The sequence below is a fragment of the Anabas testudineus genome, chromosome 9 (genome assembly GCF_900324465.2).
Source record: "Anabas testudineus chromosome 9, fAnaTes1.2, whole genome shotgun sequence".
Lineage (NCBI taxonomy): Eukaryota > Metazoa > Chordata > Actinopteri > Anabantiformes > Anabantidae > Anabas > Anabas testudineus.
Window position 1 is genome coordinate 3,182,849 of NC_046618.1, and position 24,760 is coordinate 3,207,608.

Consider the following 24,760-nt stretch of genomic DNA (forward strand, 5'->3'; position numbering starts at 1 on the left):
ACACCTGAGACAAGTCAAATAAAACACTGTATTTGAATTTTATTCTTTTCTTTCAAGTGATACATCTACATAAAAGATTTCATGGCCTTGCATGACAAGTACGGTGCACTTTTTCCGCCCCTTTTAACAGCTATTTTAAGATTATTCATCAACAATATTTCTTACATTCTGCGAGATATGTATAGGACCTAACAGGAGGTCAATATACTGTATGGCTCAACAAGTAAAGCCTTACTTTTATAACAAATATCAACATCACACTTATGACTGTAAACTGAAATACTTCATCAGGAAGCTTTCCCAGAAATCTACTAAACATAACGGCAAAACATATTATATCCACATTTTGGAAATTTCTAGCTTTGCGAGATTAATATTACTGACACTTAATTTTTTAATAACTCAAAGTCTCCTGGATTCCTGGACCATCCACACACACACACAGATCTTGACATGTGTGGCCATGATGGCATGGCACATGGGTGCAAACTCCTCAATTAAAAAAAAAGATTACATTTTAAAGCTTCTTTCCTCTTCCCTTTCTTGGTTGACAAAAAGATAACAGAATTACAGTCAGGTGTGTCGAAGCACCAGTTGAGTTGGGTGTGTGTCGTACAAAAGCAGGTCTTAAAGGGTTGGGAGTGCCTGTGAAGAGGAGCGGAGGTGTTCGGACCAGGAGAGCTTAGTGGCAATAAAACATGTAAGCTCCAGCAATCTGAGAAAGTGTTACTGGTCCCCCATCTTGGTACGACCACGAGTTGTAAAAATAATATACTGAATATGTGAGTCAGCCATTGTTGAGATGATTACAGTACTGTTAGGCCTTGATGGACAGCTGTTAATGCGGTGATGGTGGTGGTACCTTTTATAGTATCATCCCTGCCGAGGGGGATGACTCAGTCCATTGTGTCTGGGTACAGCATCGTTGAAGTGCTGTCATTCCACTGAACATCAAATATTTCCCTTATTTTATAGGTACGGTTGTCACAAGTCAAAAAACATCTGCCTACTGTATAATCAACAATAGATGGAGACACTAACACAGCTTTAAAACAAAAGAAAGCCCCCAAAGCACACGAAATGTTTTTAGTGTCCGGCAATAAAACATCAAATCAAACTGCCATAATTGTGTTAAATACACTGAAATTTCCTAAGCAAGTCTATTCTGAGGGCTGTATGGCCAGCTGTTCCTCTGTTTTGTAAGCACATATGTCCTCTGTTCTCCAAAAAGGATGTCTGGAGAGGAATCCTTTTGTGCTGGGATGATCTCGTGCAGCGAGAGGTCGGTTTAACTTCAGTGCTTAGAAAGAAGAAGTGATTCAATCCAGGATGTGGGAGTATTGACAGGTGTAGCTGTGGTGACACAGTAAGACATGCTGTATATTCCTTATTTGGTTTAGCAGAACGAGGATGTCCTAGCTGCAATCAAGTGAATACAAGTCATACCAGTACAGGGCAGCCAGCAACAGCAACTAGCATTTCACACAAATGGAGAATCCTTCACCTTAACTGTTGCACTCGCTAATGATACAGCACAGGAAGAAGCTGAATACTGAATAAAGATCTATTCAGCATCTTTGGGGATTTGTCAAGGTTTTGTGGAAAATTCATAAATAAGACATTAAATTTCTGATTTGAAGTATAAAATATTAAAGTGTAGTAACTGTTCTTGTGTAACATTCCCTTACTGGTTTTCACCTTGCAATACATATATAATTTATCTTTCAAGTGACACATATATAAGCAAACACTGCACTGAATATAGAAACTCAAGAGTGAGGGGCGCTGAGGCTGTAAGATTTGTACTTCAAATTGCCCCTTGCTAAACACATGGAGAACAACAATAAAATTTAAAAAAAAGTAACTAAAACTCTTGAATAACAAGGGCTTCATCTAAATGTGTAACTTCAAATTTATAAAATTTACTCTTTTTTTTTTTTAAATCATTTTGACACATATAAGTTAGGACTTCAGTGTACAGTATACATTTGAACAACTGCAAAATGATTTGTTGCTATTACACAATATATCTAATATATTTAATCTTTAATAAATAAGATCAGATTATTCCCCAAACAACCCTTCATGTGTTTGTCTTCGTTTCAACTGAAAGTGTTTTCCCAGCACTGTGGGCTTCTTGTTTTCTTTTTTCTTTTTTCCCCCCACTTTCTTTCTTTCTTTTTTTTTTTTTTTTTTTTATTATCTACTGATGTGTCTGCTTCCTTTCTCCTCCCAAGTGTGGGCGGGCAGAAGATGGACAGGCAGTTTCAGTAGAGGCGACAGACGGAGACAGAGAGAGAAAAAGAGAAATGTTGAGGGCTATGAGTCAGGGGATGTAGGTTGTGTGAAGATGGGAGGGTGGTGTTTCTGTTGCCTATCCATCAGTGCCATTTTTGTTGGGGGTGTTGGTGTTGATCGTGGTGCCGTCTGGCTGCTGGCCATCTTTGCGAGGCGGCATCCTCTCGTTTATCCTGTCCAGGCCACGTGCCTCCTCGAAGTTACGAATCTTCCTCGTTGGAGAGAAGCCTTGAATGGCTGAAGGGCACAAGACACAACAAGGAGAAAGTTCTCAGAAGCTGGTAACACTTCATGTATAACGTCTCCACATGTCACTGCACAAATCTACTGTTACTGTTTTTTTTAGCTTTGTCATAATCCTTGGCAAAACTGGAATAATTGTGCAATTTAACTTGATAAACACAAAATACAGTATCAGCCTATCACAGTACAGATAAAAAGTGAATAGAACACATGCACAGGTAAACAAAGACTACTAGTGTTCACACATCAGTGGGACAAGCTACAACAGTAACGCCTCACACTTGATAGACTTACGGTAAAGTCCCGAAACAGCCAAGGAAACCAGACAGAAAACGTGTGCAAATGAAAAGCAAACTTGTAAAGGACTGTTTAGATATACACTTCAGTTATCTTAACTATCACATTAAACAGAAGGAACACTCTGAGGTGAAGGCTTTATAGGTGGATCAGCCATAGAAACAAGAATTCTCAAGGATACTCTTGCACAACCAGATATCTGTCATAATGAAGCACTTGTGACTATCTGAATTAACTGAACAAATTTTAGTAGCATAGTAGTAATAGTATATTCAGTCCAAAAAAAGAAAATGTCAGTCACGATATATGGTATAAACTTTGCTGACTGCGTAGTACACCCCAGGCTGCGTCAATTTTAAGATGTTAAAGCCACTTCAAAAAATAGCCAAAAGTAGCAATGATGGTGCAGCGTCTAAACTGCAACTAAAAGTAACTGTAATGGTTGTAGCAATAATGAATTAAAGTTACAATTTGCTTATAAATCAGCTTAACAGTTAGAATTGTTAGCCATAAGTTATGAATAAAAGATCAACTTGTTAAAAGTAATGATTTTAAGTTAAAATAATAAAAAAAAAAAAAGGTTTGGGTAAGGAAAAGTAGTAGCAATTAGCTAAAGGTAATGGACAAAGGTTGAAATAATTAGCTAAAGGTAATAGATACAAATAACATTAAGTTAAGAGTAACGTATAAAAGTTTAAACAACTGGCTAAAAGTGATATGTAAAAGTTAAAATAATGAGCTAAAAGTAATGTTTATATAGCTATAAAAGTATTAAATAAGCAGCTAGTATAGTTCAGCTTTTTCCAAAACCAAGCGTATGGCTTGTTAGTTGACCAAAAGACCTAAATAATTCAGCTGTACTGAAAACGCTTAACTATTTAGTATGTTGGAATAACTTTTCTCATGACAACGATGCCTGCTGATCCATTAACTATCAACTAGAATACAGAAACAGCCAAATGGTGTAACAGGATTACCTTCTGAAAATATCCCCAGGCAGGGATGTCCCTGGCCTTATTTTAGCCAGGTCTTAGTGGGAGCCACACTTGGCAAGTAAAGCCTAAGTGGCAACAGCCAGGAAATTCAACATGAGACATGTCATGTCCTAAACCTGATATACATAACTAGTCTGTTTGTGACGGACTTTCTTTTTCTTTTTCTGCCGTTTAATGACAAGCCAGGATTAAATAAGGCTGGTAAAATATTGTATTTATGTTCTGTGCACTGTAATTTCATGTAACTGCTGACCTAGATAACACAAACAGTTACTGTTGTACGAGTTGTCTTCTTATGCAAGCTAATTTTCATTTCACTTACAAACTTTCACCTTGTAAATGTAGTGTTACATAAACTAATTTAAAACAGACACTGAGAATGCAAGAGCAACCAACAATATCAATAAATTCTATATAACTGTATATATATCAGTGCTATAATAAACAGTGGGAAGTCATACGTATATAATGAAACCAAGACAAATTGACTTATTTTAAGGGAGGGACTGTGTTTAGGGGTGAACAACACACAAAACAATCACAAGAAATAGGAACCACACAGCCATGCGTACCTTTTGCTTTAGCTGCCTCAATGGTAGCTATGTTAATAAAAGTTGGGGAAAGGGGGAAAAGTTTAGTCATCAAAAGCACCCAGAGACAGCAAATACAACAGTGTAAACCCTGGTGTGATAAACAGAGCAAACAGATGGCAGAATATAGGCCAACACCCATGGCACAATCATTATGGATGCAAAATTCACAGCAGCTGTAAAAAACGTCATCATATCAGTGTGGAGGTGAAGGTTAAAGCCAAGAAGCCTGTTGGAGATATATGGTGGAGTTTGTGTTAAAGGGCCATGAGGACTTGAGAGTGGGATTTGGCCTGGCCATAAGAGTCTAAGACCAGGGAGAGATGTTCAACAAATATTTTTTAAATATATTTACAATGAAAAGAGTTTAGCAAGACTCAGTGGTGAGGAACTTTACATAATTAATATTCGTCCCTGAAAATTTGATGTTTGTGATTCTGTATGTATTCCTATGAAATGTGCTGCTGAATTCAAGAGAAGAATTGAAATCTGCAAATGTAGACAATCATCTCAGGGTAACATAGCAACCTACACATGCAGAATTAACAGCACTGCATTGTGAGGGTGCTGTTATTGATTAGGAAAACAGTTTTGGTCACCTGCAAACCTCTAGTGGATCTCTGAAGTCTTTGAGACTTGGCGTTTCCTCTCATTATACTGTATACTCTCAGAAGCAACCAATGTTCAAAGATCGATGAGAAGCACCCTCCAAAAACGCAGCTGTAGCCCAACAGCTTCAAATAATACACAGAGGGCGGGGAAAAAAAAGGGGTGAAGAATCGAATAGGATGGACAAATATCCTCAATCACCTGCCCTCCTTTTGTTTGAACTGGTCTTGTTGATCTGAAAACTGTGGCTATAAGTGTGGACATGGACAATGACATTCTCCAAAAGGTCACAACATGTGGTTTCTCCTTCGATTGCTCCGCAGCTTCTGTGAGCCTGCAGTGTGGCAAAGCACGACTCCCAGCATGTCCTCTTGGCGGGTGAGACCAGGCACTGACCTTTAGATGAGAGTAGCCACTTCCAGGTGACAGGCTGACCTCCCTGACCAGACAGCCGACAGCTCAATCCCAAAACGTTACGCTGCATGGGGGGTCTGCCATTGCTTCCTGTTATGGGCGCATTGATCTAGAACCCTTCAAAGCAACTATCAAGACAGGTAGGCTAGCCTCCCCAAAGTGGAGGTCAAGATAGAAACCTTCATATCTACCATCCCCAATGAAGTTAACAATACTTAGTGATTATTAAAGTGAGACTGATGTGTTGTATAGTTGTGAGCATAATGATTAAAAGTCCAGTCGTTATCTTTTGCTTAAAGGAATAGTTCATCAATTGATCAATATGGTAATTTGCTTTATTGCATGATAAAAATCCATAGACAACATTTTTTTCAGCTGACTGTACACTCAACATGTATTCTTCCTTTAAAACAAAACAGTGTTCTAGTGGGTTTTTTGCAATTACCTATCACCTTGTGTTTTCACCTACTGGTGTGTTTGAGAAGCAATAGATCGTGTAACACCACATCTTGACATGAAGGAAAAACTGTTTGCTCACAGCAAATACTAAAAAAACACAACACACTTGGTGACAAGGTGTGAAGAAATGTCTGTGGGGATGTGGGTTGTACTAAATGTAGATAGTAAGGAGGAATGAAAAAAAAACATTATTGGTTATTGAGTATAAAACACACTTACCAGTCTGTAAAGTCTGCTTTCCCCCAGACAACACTCCCATTGGAAGAGTTCCAGTTGGGGTCAGGCCTTTGAGTGTTAACACACTCTCGCTTTCCTCCCTAGTGCAGAAACAAAACACACACACACACACACACACACACACACACACACACACACACACACACACACACACACACACACACACACACACACACACAGATTACATTTCAACAAGCATGGCGGTAGACACTTGGTGGTTACGAGGCTGTTCTGTAACTAAGAGGTCATAGGCTTAATCATGGCTGGATATTTAACCTGTCCCCACTTGCTGCCTGCTTGACATAGAGACACTCAGCTCTAATAGCCTCCAGCCAAACTGCTAACAAGTGTCCTGGTTCTGGAAGTGGGTCAATAACAACTTGTGTCAATTTCAGCAGCTAAAAAAAATATAAATATTTTTAAGGATCTGTTTTCAGTGTTAAGATTCATGTCAACACACATATATCTTAGCACACTTGAATTTTCATTTTTGTCATCTTATTTGAATATTTTACATTCTATTCATCCTGAAAAAAATGTGTTATTCTGCTTTCTTTTTTAATCAAGTCAAAGCATTGTGTAAAGGAATTTATGACAACACTTAACATGTGGCTCTATCCTTTGTTTTTGTTCTGGTTTTGTTCTGGTTTCTGAAACACTCATTGAAGCCACTGACCTACATGCAGCAGTTTGAAAGACAGGCTGCTACTACATCTTGCCCACTTGAAGCAGTGAGACAAGCTAGCAGCCACAGCAGCATTAATCTGGAATAATGTCTAATGTCATTATACAGTCTAGGTGACTCATCTCCTGCCAGCTCATTAATCCTAGCGGGACAACATTGTGTTTTCAAACACAACTTCATTGTGTACTCAACTGACTCCATTCATTTTACCAACACTCTGGCGTCTTCCTGGCATAGTGACCTGTTATTCAGTTTTGTAAATTTGACTCCCCCGCCCTACTGTGCTCATTGAAAGCCACATATGCGTGTCCAGTAGCCTTTTACACATGGAGTGTTATCATGAGAAAGGAAAAGGCCGCATCAAAGGGAGTACACTGTTGACTTGGTCAGACCTGAGGACGGAGAAGACTCGGGCCATTTTCCCCACCGCGCGAATCTTGTTCCGAATGACCTCTTTACGCATTGCAGTGGTGCCACCTGGAACATACAACAACACACACTATAAACCGCTTTGATTGTTCTATACTTCTGTTTACACCATTTTGCAGCTAATTTTCTTAAACTAAACAGTAAATTGTACAAAGCCTTGTGGGAATGAAGCGATGTCACAATTTGACGGAGGAACTGAGGGTTTAATGGTGCGTTTTAAAGCAGCTGTACTCCAGGGAGCATCCCTAATCAGCATCAGACATGTGGGCCAGTGGCCGAATTCTGATGAAGTGCTGCGGATAAATCACCTCCCTGCATACTATGTCAATTAAGTGTCTTCCCGGACTCATTTTCTTCCAATTTAAAAGTAAACTGAAAAAGCAACATGCAGTGTAAGAGAAGACAAACAGGGAGGATTTTGGAAACATTCAACATTTTCATATAAATCTGTGTAAAATATTCACACCCATCCCATGACAGGACTGAAATGGCTCTGAAACTGAATTTTTTGCCATCACTAGACATCCCCACTAGACCTTGCATTGATAATAACAAAGGGTGTTTTAGGTGTCAGTATCAGAATAAAGACAAGTGTTTACTGTATCAGTTTATCAGTCAAACTAAATCATAAGAGTGAATATTTAAGCACATAGTTCTTCAAACACCATAATGGGCCTCATTCACCAGCCATTTGAGAAAAAAAAAAAGTGCAGTTTTCACAAAAAAGCTTTACAGTGATTTAAAATGTATTGCTCACAAGAACAAATCTGCAGTTTAAGAAGAGAAGAAGAAGTCAGCAATGTGATTAACAGTTTCTAAGAATAAATTAAATGAAGATATTGGAAAGATATTGGTGAATGAGGCTTAATATTGTTGCCAACACAACCTTACCTTCATATAGGTCGTCTCCCTCAGACATGAGCTCATCATCAGAGCAAATGTTCAGCACATTCACCAGCATCTCTGTCACTGTGGGAGAGAAAAGCCAGTTTTAGCATCCAAATTGCCGAAACCTATGTCTGAGACATGGTTTGCATGAGATTACTTGACGTTTAAATGGATATTCATTTCAAACACAGCCACTCTGTCCGTTATATATACTGTACATGTTTGTGTCTTCTCTAAATATTAACCTCAGGTTCTACACTTATAAATTACTTCTTCATTCTATGCCAAGTAAATCAGACACAGAAGAGGAGCAAGGACAGGAAGATGAAAGCAGTGACCCTAAAAAGTGACATTAGCAAAAACTGTGCTTAATGACAAACGTATGACTGAAGTACTAACTAGTAAGCACTAACTTACTAATCACTTTCTTATTCCTTTAAGTTTAACAGGCCGATACAGAACATAAGCTATTATCAAACAGAGAACATTTAGCTGTTATCTTCCAGAAAAATCAAAATGACAGAATATGTGATAGTGGTTTACAAAGACTGCTAGATGTGGCACACTATTACAATTAAGTAAACTGGTTAAAACATGCAACAATATAAAGATCACCTATGACTAGAAAAAAAAGAAACTAGCTGTATTGTACCATTACATCCTGTGCTTTGTTCTGTGCTCCTCTCCATTAGTTTAAATGGGTTTAAAACCTTCATGAAAAGCATAATTTTATAAACAGGCCAATTTTACAGTTCAATCCTATTGCACAACTTCATAGACAAATACTTTTCTGCGTGCCTGAATCACTCTGGGTTGGGAAGTTCTACAAAGTCAATGAACCACAGACAACTCAATAAAGGGTTTTTAGTTCTGACTTTCCGTTCACATTTTGCTCAATTTATACAAGCATACCTTTTTCTCCAACAAAAGGCAAAGACCATGTGAAGACATCCATGAAGTTGGGCAACCAGTAAGGGTGGGGGGAGCAGTTGAACTGTCGAATGTTCATCACATTGTTCTCATATTTTAATACAGCAGCTATGGTCAACAGAGGGAAAGAGATGCGATGAGGTATTTAAGGACTGAAGTCTGGTAAATACAATTAAATATAACAACAGTGAGAGAAAAGATGGAAAATAAAGGAGAGAAACCTTTATTGTTGTAGACGTCTAGGTAATTTGGAGCTGAAAAGATTGTGATTAATGAAGGGAAGCCTGTGGTCTGGCTTTTTCTGTACATCCGATACCTGCGTGGCCACAAAAGAAAGGTCTCAAACATGATCAATGTTATAAAAATAAAAAATAAATAAAATAAAAAATAAACACTTACCCTGCATCCTGGGCTTCATGGGCTCTTATTACTGATAGTAAGTTATTATTTACCAAAAAGTCACAGACTGCAGAGTAACTGAAACAGGAAAATGGCCAGAGAGAGATGTGTTAAAACACTGAGTGCAGGTCAAAGCTTTTTATTAACTGTGGCCGACTCACTGTTACAGCCTGTCAATATCAGATATTCTGGTATTGACAGGCTCTGTTGGCCTCTCTAGAAGCCGAGGACTACATTTTAGATTAAAAAATATCTGATTATAGTAGCAGTATAACAATTCTCCAAATCCCCTGTATTTCATGACTCTTTTTTATATTATATATAGTGTTAACTGTCAAATGAAAAATATAATATTTTGGAGAGGTGTTGGATCAGCCGACGGGGTGGAGTGTGGATGCTACTGGACTGGTCTGGACTGAGTGCTTCCAAAACACAGATGACCTACACTCTGTACGGTCCCTGAACACTGCTGCTCAAAGCACAGCAGAGGTGTTGCTAACAGACAGCTCATGCCACGCGCTCTAAATAAACACTGTTACTTTCCTATCTGTTTGTGTGTTAGGCCCACACACAAACAAGAACATCTGAACCTAGTTTTTATGACTGTCTATCCAACACCTGATGAGAAATGTTATTTATATCAAGCCATTCCACTGACTATCATGCATCTCGGCCCAAATCACCTGGACTCATGACATCTTGTAGTATGGTGCTTGCCTAGCAGCAACTCAAAATCAGCTAATATCAATAACAGTTTGCTACCATATACATACTTCATATAAGGAGGGGAATTTGCCTCCTATTCAGAATAAGTTGTTTGATAATATTCAAGCTACAGGGCTCTCTTAGCTTTCAACTTGCTATTAAGTTGTTGGTCTGCTCTTATATTTGTGGTACACTATGAACCCACGTTTCTTTCTGGTAACCCTATTCTGCAGAAGCCAGATTTAATGTGTTAACCTATTTTCAACAAGCTGTTTTTATCTGTTAACCTGTTTGAAGGTTGCCATTTCTGAAAGTGCCTAAATAAGCTGTTTGACCTACAAAAAAAAGCTGAAGCTACCTGTACCACCTGAAGTACCTCCTCTGACCTGTGTTATGAAGCATATTTACTATTATACTCACATGTGTAAGATTATCTGTATTTGTCTGAGAGTGGTATATAAAACACAGTTTGATCAGAACAGCAACTTACAGTACAGTAATATGTTCTATATGCATCCGAGTGGCTGATTTCTATATTTAATACCTGAAAAAGTATGAGCAGCCTCTGACAGAGTTATGGTTGAAATGTTCTGTTGTTTTTTCACTGCCGTAGTCTTCACTGGGGTCAGCCCAAATCAGGTCACACATTGGCCCAAACGCTGGAGGCTCTTTAAACCTGTCTAACTGTTAACACAGAACATATAGTTTAGCCTGACTTCTTATATTAAGGAAATGTGATAAATGGCTATTAAGAGAACACTGCTCAAATAAATTAAAGGAACACATTTTAATGAGTAAACTTGGTAAAGTTCTAGGATATTGATCTGGTCAGTTAAGTAGCAGAGGGGGTTGTTAAGCAGTTTAGAAAGTCCTTAAACCCATCAGCAGGACAGTATCTGGTCCTTTTTGCAACGAGGAACAGAATGAGCACTGGAGCTCGATTGGTATCAATGAGAGCAGGTTCAATACTGAACACATATGACAAACATGAAAGGTCTAGAGAAGCCATGGAGATCGTTATGCTGCCTGTTACATCATTTAGTATGACCGGTTTGGCAGTGGGTCAGTGATGGTCTGGGGAAGCATATCCCTGGTGGGACGCACAGACCTCTAGAGGCTAGACAACAGCACCCCGAGTGCCTTAAGGTATCGGGATGAATTCAGAAGAACAAAACATCTTTGGGACATTATGTTTTGGCCTATCCAATGGGATCAGGTTGCACCTCAGACTGTCTGGGAGCTCAGTGATGTCTTGGACCAGATCTGGGAGGAGATACCCCTCGGCATCATCTGTCATCTCTTTAGGAGCATGTCCCGACATTGTCAGGCATACAAGCATCCCATTTTGAGTTACTGAAATGAAATTATAGTAAAATGGACTAAACTGCTCCATCAATTGTCCACTTTGATTTTCACGGTGTCTTTGAAATTGATAATTTTAATGTCCATCAAACGATGTGGCATCCTTTCATTCCTAACACATCACCTAGTCCATATCAGTATAAATATCAAGCATGTTTTTTTTCCCCTTTGAAATCTGGTGTGTTTTCAGTGTTCCTTTAATATTTTAAGCAGTGTACAACATGTGGAAAATTAGTTTTTGATCATTTAAACCAAGGAACCAAGAATTAGTTTTTGAGGAGAAGCATTTTAACACAGCTTCACGGGCCAGTGGCTGATCACTTACTTTCCTTATGTCGTCTAGGCAGTTGATTTCTGGTGAGAGTCCTCCATGCACACACAGGAACTGTTGGTTGAGCAGGGCAGCGAGAGGCAGGCAGTCAAAGGCCTCCATGCAGGCATCATACACCCGTTCAGAATATTTTATTTTACCTGCAGCAAATACATGGTGATAATACTAAATATGGTTTAGCCTTGTAGCTTATAACAGTTAACAATAATTTGGAATTAGTTTATAAAACAGATTAAAAATTACAGAAATTCTGTTGCATCAGCTTATTCTGGTAATTTCAAGTAAAGAGTTCCAGAAACAGTGTAGCAAAAAAGCAGTTCCAGAACAACCAAGTGTTTGCATGCGCTCTCCGCAGTGTCACTTGCACCACACTGCAGGTCAGATAAGGTCAAGAAAAAGTTGACCTATTGCAGGGCAGGAGTCATAACACACAGACAGGGCAATGCAGTGGGGGTGGTTAGTACTGTAGCGAGTGAGGGATGCGTTCAAGTCATTCAGAAAAGTCTGTAGATTCATACTTCTTTAAGACACTTGAAATATATCTGTCTCCAAAGTTTTGTGATTCGTTACTGTTTGAAACTTGAATACAGCAAAATCATTATCATCACTTTTGTTATTTGTTCTTAGGTGCAAAGACAAAACACCACCCACCTACAGTCCAGACTGTAGGAATTAGGACAAACTTTGTACTGTCAATAGATCCCCACAGAGTAAATCTAATTTTCTCTAACTGGAAACACTGCATTACATCTCTTATTCCATGAGGAGTTGCACAGGTGCATATTTTATTGTTCCCCAGGTTCTAAGCTTCTGCACATTCAATTTGAAATTAAAGATAAAAAGAAAAAAATATATATAATTCACTGACTTCAGTATGGAATATATATTTTAGGGTATTTTTTGCCTTTATTTGATAAAATCAATATGGAAATGCACAGGAAATATGTGAGAGGGCAGCAAAGGTCCCCTGCCTGAATCCCATTGTAACCATTTGGCTACCAGGGTACATTTAAGAGCAGTATACTGAATCTTTTGAGCTTTTAGACACTTCAAAGGACAAAAAAGAGTGATCTACTGATATCACCTTGGCCTCTAGGAAGGGATGGGAATTCATAATTCTTTCCGATGCTGTGTAGCTCTAACCAATAACTGATCTGAATACTTTTCCTACCCCTGCTGCTTTGCACTGTAGTTTCCAAACCCCTATGATTCTTAACATACAAATAAAAACAACTTGAGTATTACACTCTGCCCCTGTGACCACCAGTTAAACCACTAACATGGTACAGCGTGTCACTATACAACGAGTCTGAAGATGAGGTGGTATGTGGGCGGGTGGTGGTGTGTAGTGAGTGAAATCTATTTACAGCTGGCAAGGTTGTCTTTCCTTTATTTTTGAGTTTGCATACTAATGCCTCCACACCTGCTACATGCATGCGCCCCCACACACACAGGTTTCACACACCCAACGCTCACGCATTGCAATCAGTGTGTGTAAGTGTCTGAAAAAGTATGCGTGGCTGCTTTCCATGCTCCAGCAGTTCACCGCCTGTACCATAGAGAAAAAAAAAAGGCTCCATCACTGACGGGTCTGTAATGCTGGGACTTCTTATCTCACAGATAGTTGCTGACCAGCATGTATCACCTGTGGGCAGCTAGTTATTTTATTATTGGAAGTCAGTCAGTCATAGTTAGTGCCCTTGTGTTCTGGCATACAACTCAACTTACTATGTTGGTATATTTCAGAATGAATTTTTGAGGCTATTGTGAAAAGAAATAAAAAACGTCCATCAACTAACCTGCAAATGTGACTGTGAGAGCAATCCTGCACTTGAACTGTGAGTACTATGCTTAGCCCTTATACAGACATTGTCTGACGTCTGACTGATGTGACTGATTAATACAGGCCACTCTGAACTGATGCATACAGTGGAGGAGCACATTGGATTGGCCTTCATATGGCTGAAAGAGGTGCTGCACTTACATTCCTGTTTGAAGGTGAAGTACTCTGTGAGATGCCGGCACTCATGGTTCCCCCGCAGGAGGAAGAGTGTGCTGGGGTGGTTGATCTTGAGCGACCAGAGGTAGAGAACACACTGGGAGGAGAAGCAAGAAGCAGAAAACATGGTAAAAGGCGGGAGAAAAGGCAAAGTCAGAGATGTGTGCTGACTATGATTTTCAGCATTCAGTTGGTTGTTGACGTGTATTTCTGCTTTCTGCTCATTGCTATCATATCCTGGTATTATACTGGACCACAAGGAGCACAACAGTGAAAGCAACATATTTAAATCACTGCAGTTACATGAATATTTTCAATTTTAAGAAACAGATCCTGTACTCCCACACACTCATCTCTGCTTATTTGTCTTTATTATTCAGTTGGAGTGACCTTGAAGCCAGTTGTGCTTCATATTGCGGTAAGAGTCTACAGGAGATTTTAGAGAGAAAATGGAACCAGATATATTCCTCTTATACTCAAATAAGGAGCAGCAGGTTTGTTTTCTCTTCACAAACTCATCTCACATGAGAATCAATAGGATATCTTCCTCTGGTCACATTAGAACTGCAATTAAAAACACACTATGAGACGCAGACCAGTATTTACAAGTGCTCAATAGCAACCACTCGCCACTCTCAACCCCCTCTTAACACACACCAATGATGGCCTGCTATTAAGTTGCTGGAACAAAATGGCAAGGAAAGTAGTGCCTGTACATTCACATAACTGGCAATATAATATAAAGGGAGTGGAGGGGGCCAGCACTACCTTGTCATGTTCACTTCAATTGTTGGGACGAACAGTGAACTGTAGGTAAATGTGTCGGTGTGACTTGATCCATCATGTGTGGAGGTGGAGAAAGGGACACGGGTTGAAGTGCCTGGAAGCTGACAGGGGTTTTAATGAGAGCCCTCTGCTCTCTTTTAGCCAGCCACTCTACGCTCGAGCCTGGAGTGGGGGAGGCAGACAAAGGAGAATGGCACCGTGCTTTGTGTGGCAGACATGAGCACTGGCTACTTTCACCTCAAGCTCAGTCTCTATCGCACGCACGCACACGCGCACGCACGCACGCGCACACACACACACACACACACACACACACACACACACACACACACACACACACACACACACACACACACACACACACACACACACACACTTCGAAGCATGAACATGCACTTCAGCATGTGACTGGTGTGTACAGGTGCTATGCATGAACACGGAGACACACACTCTGTACTGCTCACATGCACTGAATTTAGACTTTGGCAAATTGCTGGCATGCAAAGCTAATAAACTACTTCAAGAGGCTACAGTGACTCTTTATGTTACCTAGGTAACCACATCCTGATATCCATTTTCCTTTATCGGTCTTATGTGTTACTGAAGGGAAGTGAATCCCTTTAAAGCGCAGAGAATTTTTAGCCCTGCTAGTGAAAGCAGATGTAATGCAGGGTTTTAGGCTCTTTGTTCTTGTTTTGTGGTGATGTTACATCAGCAAAACAGACAAAGCTGCTTCCTGCGATATGTAGATTTCAAGCAGTACAGGCCTGTGACTGATTATAATTTCTATTATTGATTAATCTGCTGATTATTTTCATTAATCAATCAATCACTCATTTATGCTAGGAATGTCAGAAAATAATTAAAAATGCCTTGTATAATTTTCCAGTGCTTATTTTATTCTGCCAATCAATGCAAAAACTAAAAATATTCATTTAACTGCTGTCTCATGAATGACAAAGAAATTTCAGAGAGAGAGAGAGAGAGAGAGATTTCAGAAGCTGGTAATTATCAAAACAGTTGTTGATTCTATTTAACTAGTAGACTGCTGCTTTATATCCAATAAAAGTGGGTATGGTGATCATATAGTCAGTACTAATTTTGCTATTACTACCTCCACTGAAGAGATATTGGGAAACGAGAATTTGCTTAAACAGCAATCACTGGGGCAACAAGTTTGTGTCCAAACAAGCTCAGAATTAAAAATGTAAATATAATTTTACTTAAATCATGTTTATTCTGAGCATGCTCAGACACTCACTGATTGTCCTATTTATTACCATTTAACACAAGTTCTTGCTCACTGAATCTCTACAACAAAGGTAGCAGAATTAGCACTAGCGTGAGAGAGTCACCATATCCACTTTTAGGGGAAAAGAAGCAGGTTAAAATAAAGTTATCCTTTACCACTGTGTATGTGTGAAGTGCTAAAGTGCAATAAGTAGGTGACAACAAACACTTATCTAATGCCAGGCACAAAAAACAAATAAATAAATAAAAGAAAAGAAAAAAGACAGAAAGTCACTTCGAGGCTAAATGATACACCTCCTGACTGCTCATTTGAATTTTATTCAAATATGTGCTTTTTTGCATTTAAATGCAATTAACTGTATGTTCCATGACTATGAATTAGCTCTTCCATATAAAATCTGACAGTGCTGACAGCATGATGTACACTGTGGGGACTCCTCTATGATCACACCCATGCCTTAGCCAAGGTGAATGGGTTAGTACAAGAGTGATAAAGGCTGTAGCTCTGACAAGCTGAACTTAATGGAGAAGTGATCATCTACCTCTTTTAGGTGAGAGTGCTTAAAACAGCAAATGTGTAGAAAGATAATAAAACAGTGACCGTTTTTGAGGCCTCAACACAACCCATAAATACCAGTTTATAATTTCCTATGCTGTTTTAGTCTCTTTCTTTCATCTGTGGCATTTCACCCACCTCAGTGTACTGCCCAAAAACTCCCAGAGGGTGGTCAAAATGTAACTGTACTTCCTCGCTTGCAGTATTTTTACTTGCCTGACTTTTAGATACAGCTGGCTCCACACAACCTTCTCTGTGACAAATGTTCATTATGACATTTTGGCACTTAGGGAGTATGTCTTCAGGATGGTACAATAAATCCAACAATATATGAATCAAGCCTGCCTAAGACAGATATTTATATGTGTTATGCTATCAATGGCCAACATAGCTTGGATCCTTTAGACACAGATGTGGTGCAGGCTTCAGAGGTGTGGTAAGTTCATGTGTTTCTAACGTCACAAACCAGGTTGTTTGCATCAGCAAACTATGTTTTTTATGTTTTTATGTTGTTTATCTTAATTGTCTGCTTGTTTGTCTGCTCTGGCTGTTTGTGTATGTGCCTACTACAAATCAACCTCCCTTTGGGTTAATAAAGTCCTTAGGCCCAGCTGAGACTGACTAGAGGAGTATCACTTAAAGCAACTTAAGCTAGAGCTAGCATGGGTCTTCAATCAATCCACTGTGCTCTGCCCAGCCATGCTCAGCTATGTTCTTCTACCATCTGCTACTTTCCTCCATGCATCCGATTAAAATACAATAAATGCGAATACTGAGCTCCCCCTTAAAACAGTAATAAAACTGTACTGAACACTATAAGGCCTCTTGCTCCACAGTGAGTACTACAATCAGATCACATCCTGTGAAATATGTACAGCAATTTGAGTTTGCTGTGAGCTAAAGAATACTGATGATGAGTCATACCCAACACAAAAGACACTGGCAGTCTATTACAGTGGGTCAGAATATGCTATTTACAATATGAACGTGAGTCTTGGTGGTCACACTACTCTCAGAGGGCACCCTATCAAATTTACTAATCTAGATCAATACAAATATAATTTCATGTCATCTAGTCCTGTTGCTGGCACTGAGGATTTATTCTGTGCTGCCAAACTGCAGCTCTCTGTTCCCATCCTTGGTCTTATTTTTAACCGTTCCAATCAGCATGTATGAACTGTGCCCTTTGGTGCACTCATTCAAATAGAATTCCAGACTGCAAAATATATTTGGTCAAGAAGCAGTGAAGTAAGATCTTTAAAACAGCTACACAGCAAGGCTGAAATCTGAGTAGCTATTTGACCCATAGATCACTACATCATCCATCCTGAGGATCAATATATGACACACCACCACCCAGTTTGTCTTCATCAAATCGACTTCTTTCACTCACTGGGCTTAAGTCACACACCACATTAGTACAGCTGAGTGTCAGAAGCTAACAACACACTGGCAAAAGGTCAGTTTGCATTATGATCTGACTTCAAGAAACATCAACAGGGCTTCAAACACCAATATAGAAGGGTTGTAATGATACAATGAAACTTGTTTTCTCAATATTCCTGCTCGAGCCTCCAAATCAAAGGTTTAGTTCAGACCTCAGGCTCTGAGTGCTTTGAAACACAAATGACCTACAATCTGTACCATCTCTGAATACAAGAGGTGAAGCTGATAGATAGCTTGTACTATGCTTTCTATGTAGACACAATGCTTCTTTCTCAATATAAAGCGCATGGAAAAAGCAAGTGGCAGGTCCTCTTACAACAAGAAATACAAGTTTTAGCCTTGGTTTCTTGGGGTTACTTACACCACAAAATATCAGATTTCTCGCATACTGGATTTTGGGGAGAGTTTAATTTGATATGCCTAAATATATAGTGCAATAAAATGTGATGACAAAACTACTTACCTCAATACTGAAGTATCCTCGATCTACGTAGTCACCGAGGAAGAGATACCGTGTGTTACTGGGTGATCCACCTACTTCAAACAACTTCATAAGGTCAAAGAACTGCCCATGGACATCGCCACAAACTGCAAAAAAAAAAAAAAAATTACTTGTGTAACAAGAACTAGAAAGTATACAGTATAATAATTAGCCAAGCTATGAATACACTGCATTCATCACTTCAGTTGAAATAGAGACGACAAATATCTTAGATTTTACCTCCCCAATACTGCATGAACAAATTCAACAACTTTGATGAGGGATAAAAAAGTGCTAGCATTGATGATAAGTGAAATCAGCAATAACAGCAAGATAACAAAAAATATCAGTCACCAGGAGTAACAATAACCAGGTTTTGTCTCACTAATGATCAATTGATGTAATTCAACAAAGAGGTGTAACTGTTGAATCTTTACAGCGACACTAGGCACTCACGAATGCTATATTCAGAAATCTGACACTACCGACAAACACAAATATTTTTGGAAAACCAGCAGTGATATGTGCAGATGGAAGCATTTAAGACAAAGATTTATGCTTGGGTGGAATGTGCAAACAGCTCTGCATTTATCATTTCACAACATTTGAAATATAAATATTTTTCTGTGCTAGAATGTTATTTCAAAACAACTAGAACCCTCACATCATCTCTGCTAAGTAGCAAATGTTAAAGGTTTGAGTGTTTAAGTTTCTTTCTTTAAGCTCCATGAAATAAAAATGCAATGCTTTCCTGAGAACTAGTTTCTGAGCATGTTTGGATTGATAGTATTGGACTGAGGCCACGCAGCAGTCGGCTAAGAGGGAGCATATTTTTCAAGTGCTGGGATGACTCTGACAGCCTGCGTGGCCCTTGGATCCGACACAGAAGTGGGCATACGCCAGCTGCTGGCATACAGAAACAGTGCTGCAATGGAATAATACCTTGGTTGGTTGGAGCTGTGTTTATTCTTTGTTCACAACACTAATTTATTCTGCATCCAACAGTTAGTTACTTGTTGAAGTTGAAGACTCTCAGTTGGACCATCCTGTATGGGAGATCTCACACACTGTGTGCACATACTTTTTAGGTTTTGAGGTGTCTAAGGTGGGCAGAGTTCAGAGTAAGCAATGTGAACGCAAACAATGAGAGGTCTAGAAATGGCCAATACATGACGAGGTCCCTTCTGGGATCTCAGTGGACCTCTGCCAGCCTACCTGTTATAGGTGCCTCCACTTCCAACATGCACTTCTCTTGGCGGAGGATGTTGGCGCCGTCATTGATGATCTTTAGAGCCACGTCCTCTTCAACCCTGCCTTCCTTGACAAGGTGATTGCGGAGCAGCTCGGCGTTGGGCTTGCCATCTTCAAACAGCTCTTTCATAGTCAGCTTATGTTGTGGAGGGTATGGTACAGCTGGGGAAAAGCAACACTGTCTATTATAATAAACAGGTTAGAGCAGAGGCTGTTAAAAACTGTGAGGTCACCCTGAGGCACATGAGCGGGTTTACAGTGGGGCGAGTAGGCAGAGATATGGAGGTGTGAGCCACAATATTATCAGAATTCATACTTGACCAGTTGAATCTGAACACAGACATATTTATCACCATCTATTTCTCATATTTGATTCTATGTCGTGTGCATCTTATTTAGTAAATCAGGTTCAACTAGCTTGCCAAATCTGAAAAACTGCTTCTTCAAATTGAACATGTCAACATGCTTGAGACAATTCAGATTCTCTGCAAGACACTATTTCAATTTCATACAGCCTGTGTAGAAATGTACTGCTTCTCAGGCTGCATTAAAGTAAGTTGATGAGAGGCATTTGCGAAATGTGAGTTAAGTGTGGCAAGACAAAGTTAATGGCAAAGGAGGATGGACGTGTGCACCTAGATGATAATGCCACGCAAGAGGTACGCAAGCCCCACACCTCGCTTGACCCACTGTCCCTCAGTAATCTGCTTCACACCACCTACACAATCCTTTTACTGTCATCACAAAAGGTCAATGCTTTCGGGGCTGAGAATGATAGGACATCTGAATGCATACCAAGCTGAATAAATGCCACTATTAAAAAAGGTTCAGATCTAACTTTAGTGAGGCGTTCGCTGTGCAGATCTGTACCGTAACATTTGTATTAGCTGCATCAGTTTAAGATGCAGATAAGCAGCACTTGTTCAAAACAGTAGTAGAGTGTGATCCAAACCCTCTCACTTGCAGGGCCTGAGAGGTAAGAGGGATTACAGTTGGTATGCCTAATAAAAGGCCAGACGCACACCAAACACATTATGCCATCAATTAACTATATAATGACAGTCAGTCAGGTAGTGCAAAATTAAGGAATGAAAATGTTTGAACAGCCCAATAATACATTTGGGGGGATACATTAACAGTATAAACACTTGTACTGACAGTTTCATCCCGAATTCCTCATATGATCCAAATCAATGCACAGGTCAGTGACCAGGACACCCTACATGAGCTGGTGGAGATCGGAAGTATTTGTGTGATAAGCAGGGCCAGAGGCAGCTGACAAGAAAAAAAGAGGAATTCTAAGGATGCAGTTACACCTACACACAGCAAATCAAAAGCAATATGAAAAAAGTGTTAATGAGTGTGTAGCGTGGGTGTGTTTGATAATCAGTGATGCAGTGGATGGGGACTGTATTAAAGTCTGAACTAGAGGAACATATTACAGTTTAGAAGCAGGTCTAATGGTGTTATTGAAATATTGGAACTATGTATTTATTGCTGGAAGAATAAAGCACAGGCTGTGAACATGAAAGTGTAGCCCGTGTTAGACTCAGGAGAGGCAAGTAGCTGATGTTAGGTAGGCCACAGACTTTAGCCTGGCCTGCAGTTGGAAAAGCTAGAGCACAGTTCCAACTTGGCTAGCCTGTGCTGAGAGCAAGCTGTCATGTGTCGACCAGTGTGGTATAAATAAAATACAAAGTGCTCACAGGTCTACGAGGCACAGCAACGAAGAGAACTGTAAGCTGAGGTACGAGCCTTAAGAACAGATTAGGTAAAGCCTCTATTAGCAAGGGCTTCCAGATTCAGGGGCTGTTTACTTAAAAGCCTTGTCACACTGAGGGAAAGCTCGAGTGCGAACAAAGCAGGCTCTGTGAAAAAAAATGATGACACAGATGAAGATGCATCGTGGGCATGAGACAACCAGACCGTGAAACATTTCAGGAGAAAGCCATGCTGACTAAAAGTACGAGTATTTGCCTAGAGGCTGGTGGTAATTACCCATGCTGACAGTGACAATAATAGCTGGTTTCAATGCCAAAGAACTGAACACTCCATCCAACCCAACAGGGATGATCCCCCTGCCCCTCAATAATAAAAATAACAACAATAACAAATTCTGGCTTGGTTTGCCTGTATAATCAAGGCTGCACCCGTCTGTTCAAACACAGATACAAGTGAACCTCTGGCTGCCTGTAAACTGCAGTTCAAACTGGCTGGTGGAAAAAAAGAAAAAGAAACAGCAGTGCAGACAGAGTGAAGTGAGCCATTCGTTTTTCCAAGACATAACACAATGAAGAAAAATGTTTTGTTAAAAATAAAAATCTGCCACCGCATCGAGACTGCCTAGCTTAATTAGCATTAATGTTTGATGAACTCGAACCACAGACACATGGTGGGCCACTGCTGCAGTGCATCAACACCCACACTGTCTGGCATGACAACAAACGACTCAAGAAACAAAAGACACTACTATCTACCATCCTGCCCACTGGAGGATAATGTTTTTGGACAGTGATATGAGCCAGCATCTCGAATATGTTCACTATTGTTCCAAAATCGTCACAATAGAGAAGGATTGAATTACAAAGATGCGGCTGGGTAGAGATGAATGGAGCCGGACTGTTGCTGGATGAATCATGAAGTCCACTTCAGATTGCTCTAATTATCAGCGAATGCATTACCCTCCTTACAAGCTAAATAGCCTGGCCTCGGGTTTGTTCGTCATCTCTGTCAGTCAGTCAGTCTCGTTGTGTGGTAGTATTAGCACACACTCCCCTCTGGTCTTTCTTTGATTTTATTTCAGACACAAGAGAGTCAGTTTTAATGCACATCAACAGTCCAGTTTAGTTTATATCAGAGTTGACATGAAGCTTTTTAATAACTGCAACATGGATGTCAAAAACCAAATTTAGCCAGGAAAGACTGGTGGCACCGTCCACCCTTTATCTGACCACAGATTCACCCACAGCTTAGGGAGAAAATTAAATGACCAAATGATTGAGTAACCAGGTCGACTGCAGTGAATGAGCTTAACTGTTGACTTATACAACCAGAACAGCGTAAGAGGTTAACTCCACCAGTTAAGCCACCAGTTGCGCTGGAAACGGTACTGCTGCAAACTAGCAGCACACATTTATTAATTCTAAAGGTACAGAAAAAAGAACTGAGCCCTGCCCCATGTGAATAAGAAACTAATGATCTAACTTTTGAACACAAACCAATACTGGTTTAGGGTTCCGCCGCAGCAGAGTTGTATTTACTTCAGTCTACATTTCTTCTGTCTTCTTCCATATCATGTTCCTATTCTCTCTCTCTCTCTCTCTCTCTCTACACCATGTTGGGGACATTGCTGGGGAGATTCTTTCCACAATTAACTCACCCTCTCCCTACTGGCTCACACTTCGGCATTCCACTCCCCTGGCAGGACACTCTTCCAGTGCCTGTGTAGACAGACAGGGATGTGAGCCGCACTGGCATTAAGCAACAGCAGTAGTGGAGGTGGTGCTGGTGGCAGGGGTGGGGTTGGGTTCACTCTCTCGGGAGCTGCCTCAGACTTGGCTCTGCCTGTCCTGTCTTGGGCAGACACAACAAATGCTGTCCTGTCCATCCAATGAGACACAGCAACCTCAGTGTGAAGGAATCCATCTTGTCAAGCGCTGCCAGTAACCCGAGCAGACCTTTGGTGCTCCCTTGAGATTTAAGATCTGATCCATCCTAAATGTCAAGAAGGTTGGACAGTGGCATAGGGCAACTTCCTGCCTTTGATTTCTGCTACGTGGTAGAGTATTGCAGGCTGCAGTGCACACCTTGGGAGATGATACCTTATTGAGGGTTTGTCCATAGACATCACTAAAAGTTATCCTGTCTCAATCTTGTCCTTAGATATCTGAGCATCTCCTAGAAAAACGCTACTTACAGAGCACACACGAAAAGCTAACTAACCTCTGCTGGCTTCTGAATGCAACAATAACATACCACACTTTGCCACACGCCTTCTGGAGAGGAAGGGCTTTAGACAAAGTTATTCCAAAAGCTACAGGTGGTTTTCAATTCACGCTTTAGCTGCCAGTCCAAGAGTTTATGATAAAGTTAGGATACGTGAGCAGTGGAGAAAACTCACCTTTTACCAGCCGCTCCGTTGTGGACTGTTTCTCCTGTTTGTCTTTATCCTTTCCTGACATCTTGGCTTCGCCTGGAGGCTGATTTCGAGGCTCAAATACTGGACAGTTGTCTTGACAGCCAGAGGACAAGCTAGCGCAGCCGTCAGGCCGTCGGCTCCGTCTTGACTTTTGGTTAGGGGTCGGAGGCACTAATGTTTTACTTGCTCTTTCCGAATACTGAAGACTAGGCAGAGAAGGAGCTTCAGCTACCGTAGAGTCTGACTAGCTAATAACCGAGCTAGCTTGCAGCAACATCAATGCTAGCGAATAATTAAAGCACAAAGTAGCTATGTTGACACTATTGTAGATATGTGATACAAAACGAGCAGAGGCGAGCGTCTGCTGTGCAGCGAACCGCTGTCAACTACAGCAAAAAACAAAAACTAGATATTACCTAGACGGAGGCTGCCGTGTGCAGCTAATCCTATTTAGTTACTCCTTTTCAGCTAGTTAGCCAGCTAACATTTGAACGTATTGGTAAGTCGGCGGACAGGCAGAAACAGCAGCAAAAGACTGGCGTTTCATCTTCTACGTCCAGTCCGGGTATTGTAGAAGATGACAGCAGCATGTAAAGTCGCGTTTATTTAGTATAGCATAAACACCTAGTGTCCTTCCAAGATGCAGACAGCGTCTTGACAGCGTCTCCGCCTCCTCCCCGGATTAAACTCTAATCTGACAGTGAGTGAGGAGCAGCGGTGAATTTCCTACAACATGGTGGAGCCGAGGTGACGTGACTATGGAAACGTAACACGTGGTTAGGGCCACGTTCAAAAACACTAATCTGCCCCTGGGGTTTACCAGAGGCTCATTTCGGAGCCACCGCCAAACAGGAGGGAAGATACAAAGAGTCATCTCTGCTACGATGGAGTACAATGTTTTTCCTTTTTAGTTAAATATTTCCTACACAGGCCTGGCTTTATTCAACTCGCTTAATCTGGAGGTTTAGTCTAAATAAGCAC

The 24,760-nt window shown here is 40.4% G+C and overlaps 1 protein-coding gene across 2 annotated transcripts; it reads right to left on the reverse strand.

Annotated features, from left to right (window-relative positions):
* Positions 1-19: 19 nt before the first annotated feature.
* ppp3cca (protein phosphatase 3, catalytic subunit, gamma isozyme, a) lies at positions 20-24,501 on the reverse strand. 2 transcript variants are annotated; one of them, XM_026344355.1, is made up of 14 exons: positions 23,762-24,501; positions 19,606-19,803; positions 18,373-18,497; positions 13,856-13,967; positions 11,866-12,011; positions 10,723-10,862; positions 9,474-9,551; positions 9,296-9,390; positions 9,057-9,182; positions 8,148-8,225; positions 7,220-7,304; positions 6,125-6,222; positions 4,406-4,432; positions 20-2,535 (listed from the first exon to the last, which is right to left on the reverse strand). In XM_026344355.1, the coding sequence occupies exons 1-14, from the start codon at positions 23,820-23,822 to the stop codon at positions 2,375-2,377; spliced, it is 1,530 nt and encodes a 509-aa protein (XP_026200140.1). In that variant the 5' UTR covers positions 23,823-24,501; the 3' UTR covers positions 20-2,374. The 2 variants fall into 2 exon arrangements, with proteins under 2 accessions (XP_026200140.1, XP_026200141.1); XM_026344356.1 differs by lacking the exon at positions 4,406-4,432.
* Positions 24,502-24,760: the final 259 nt, after the last annotated feature.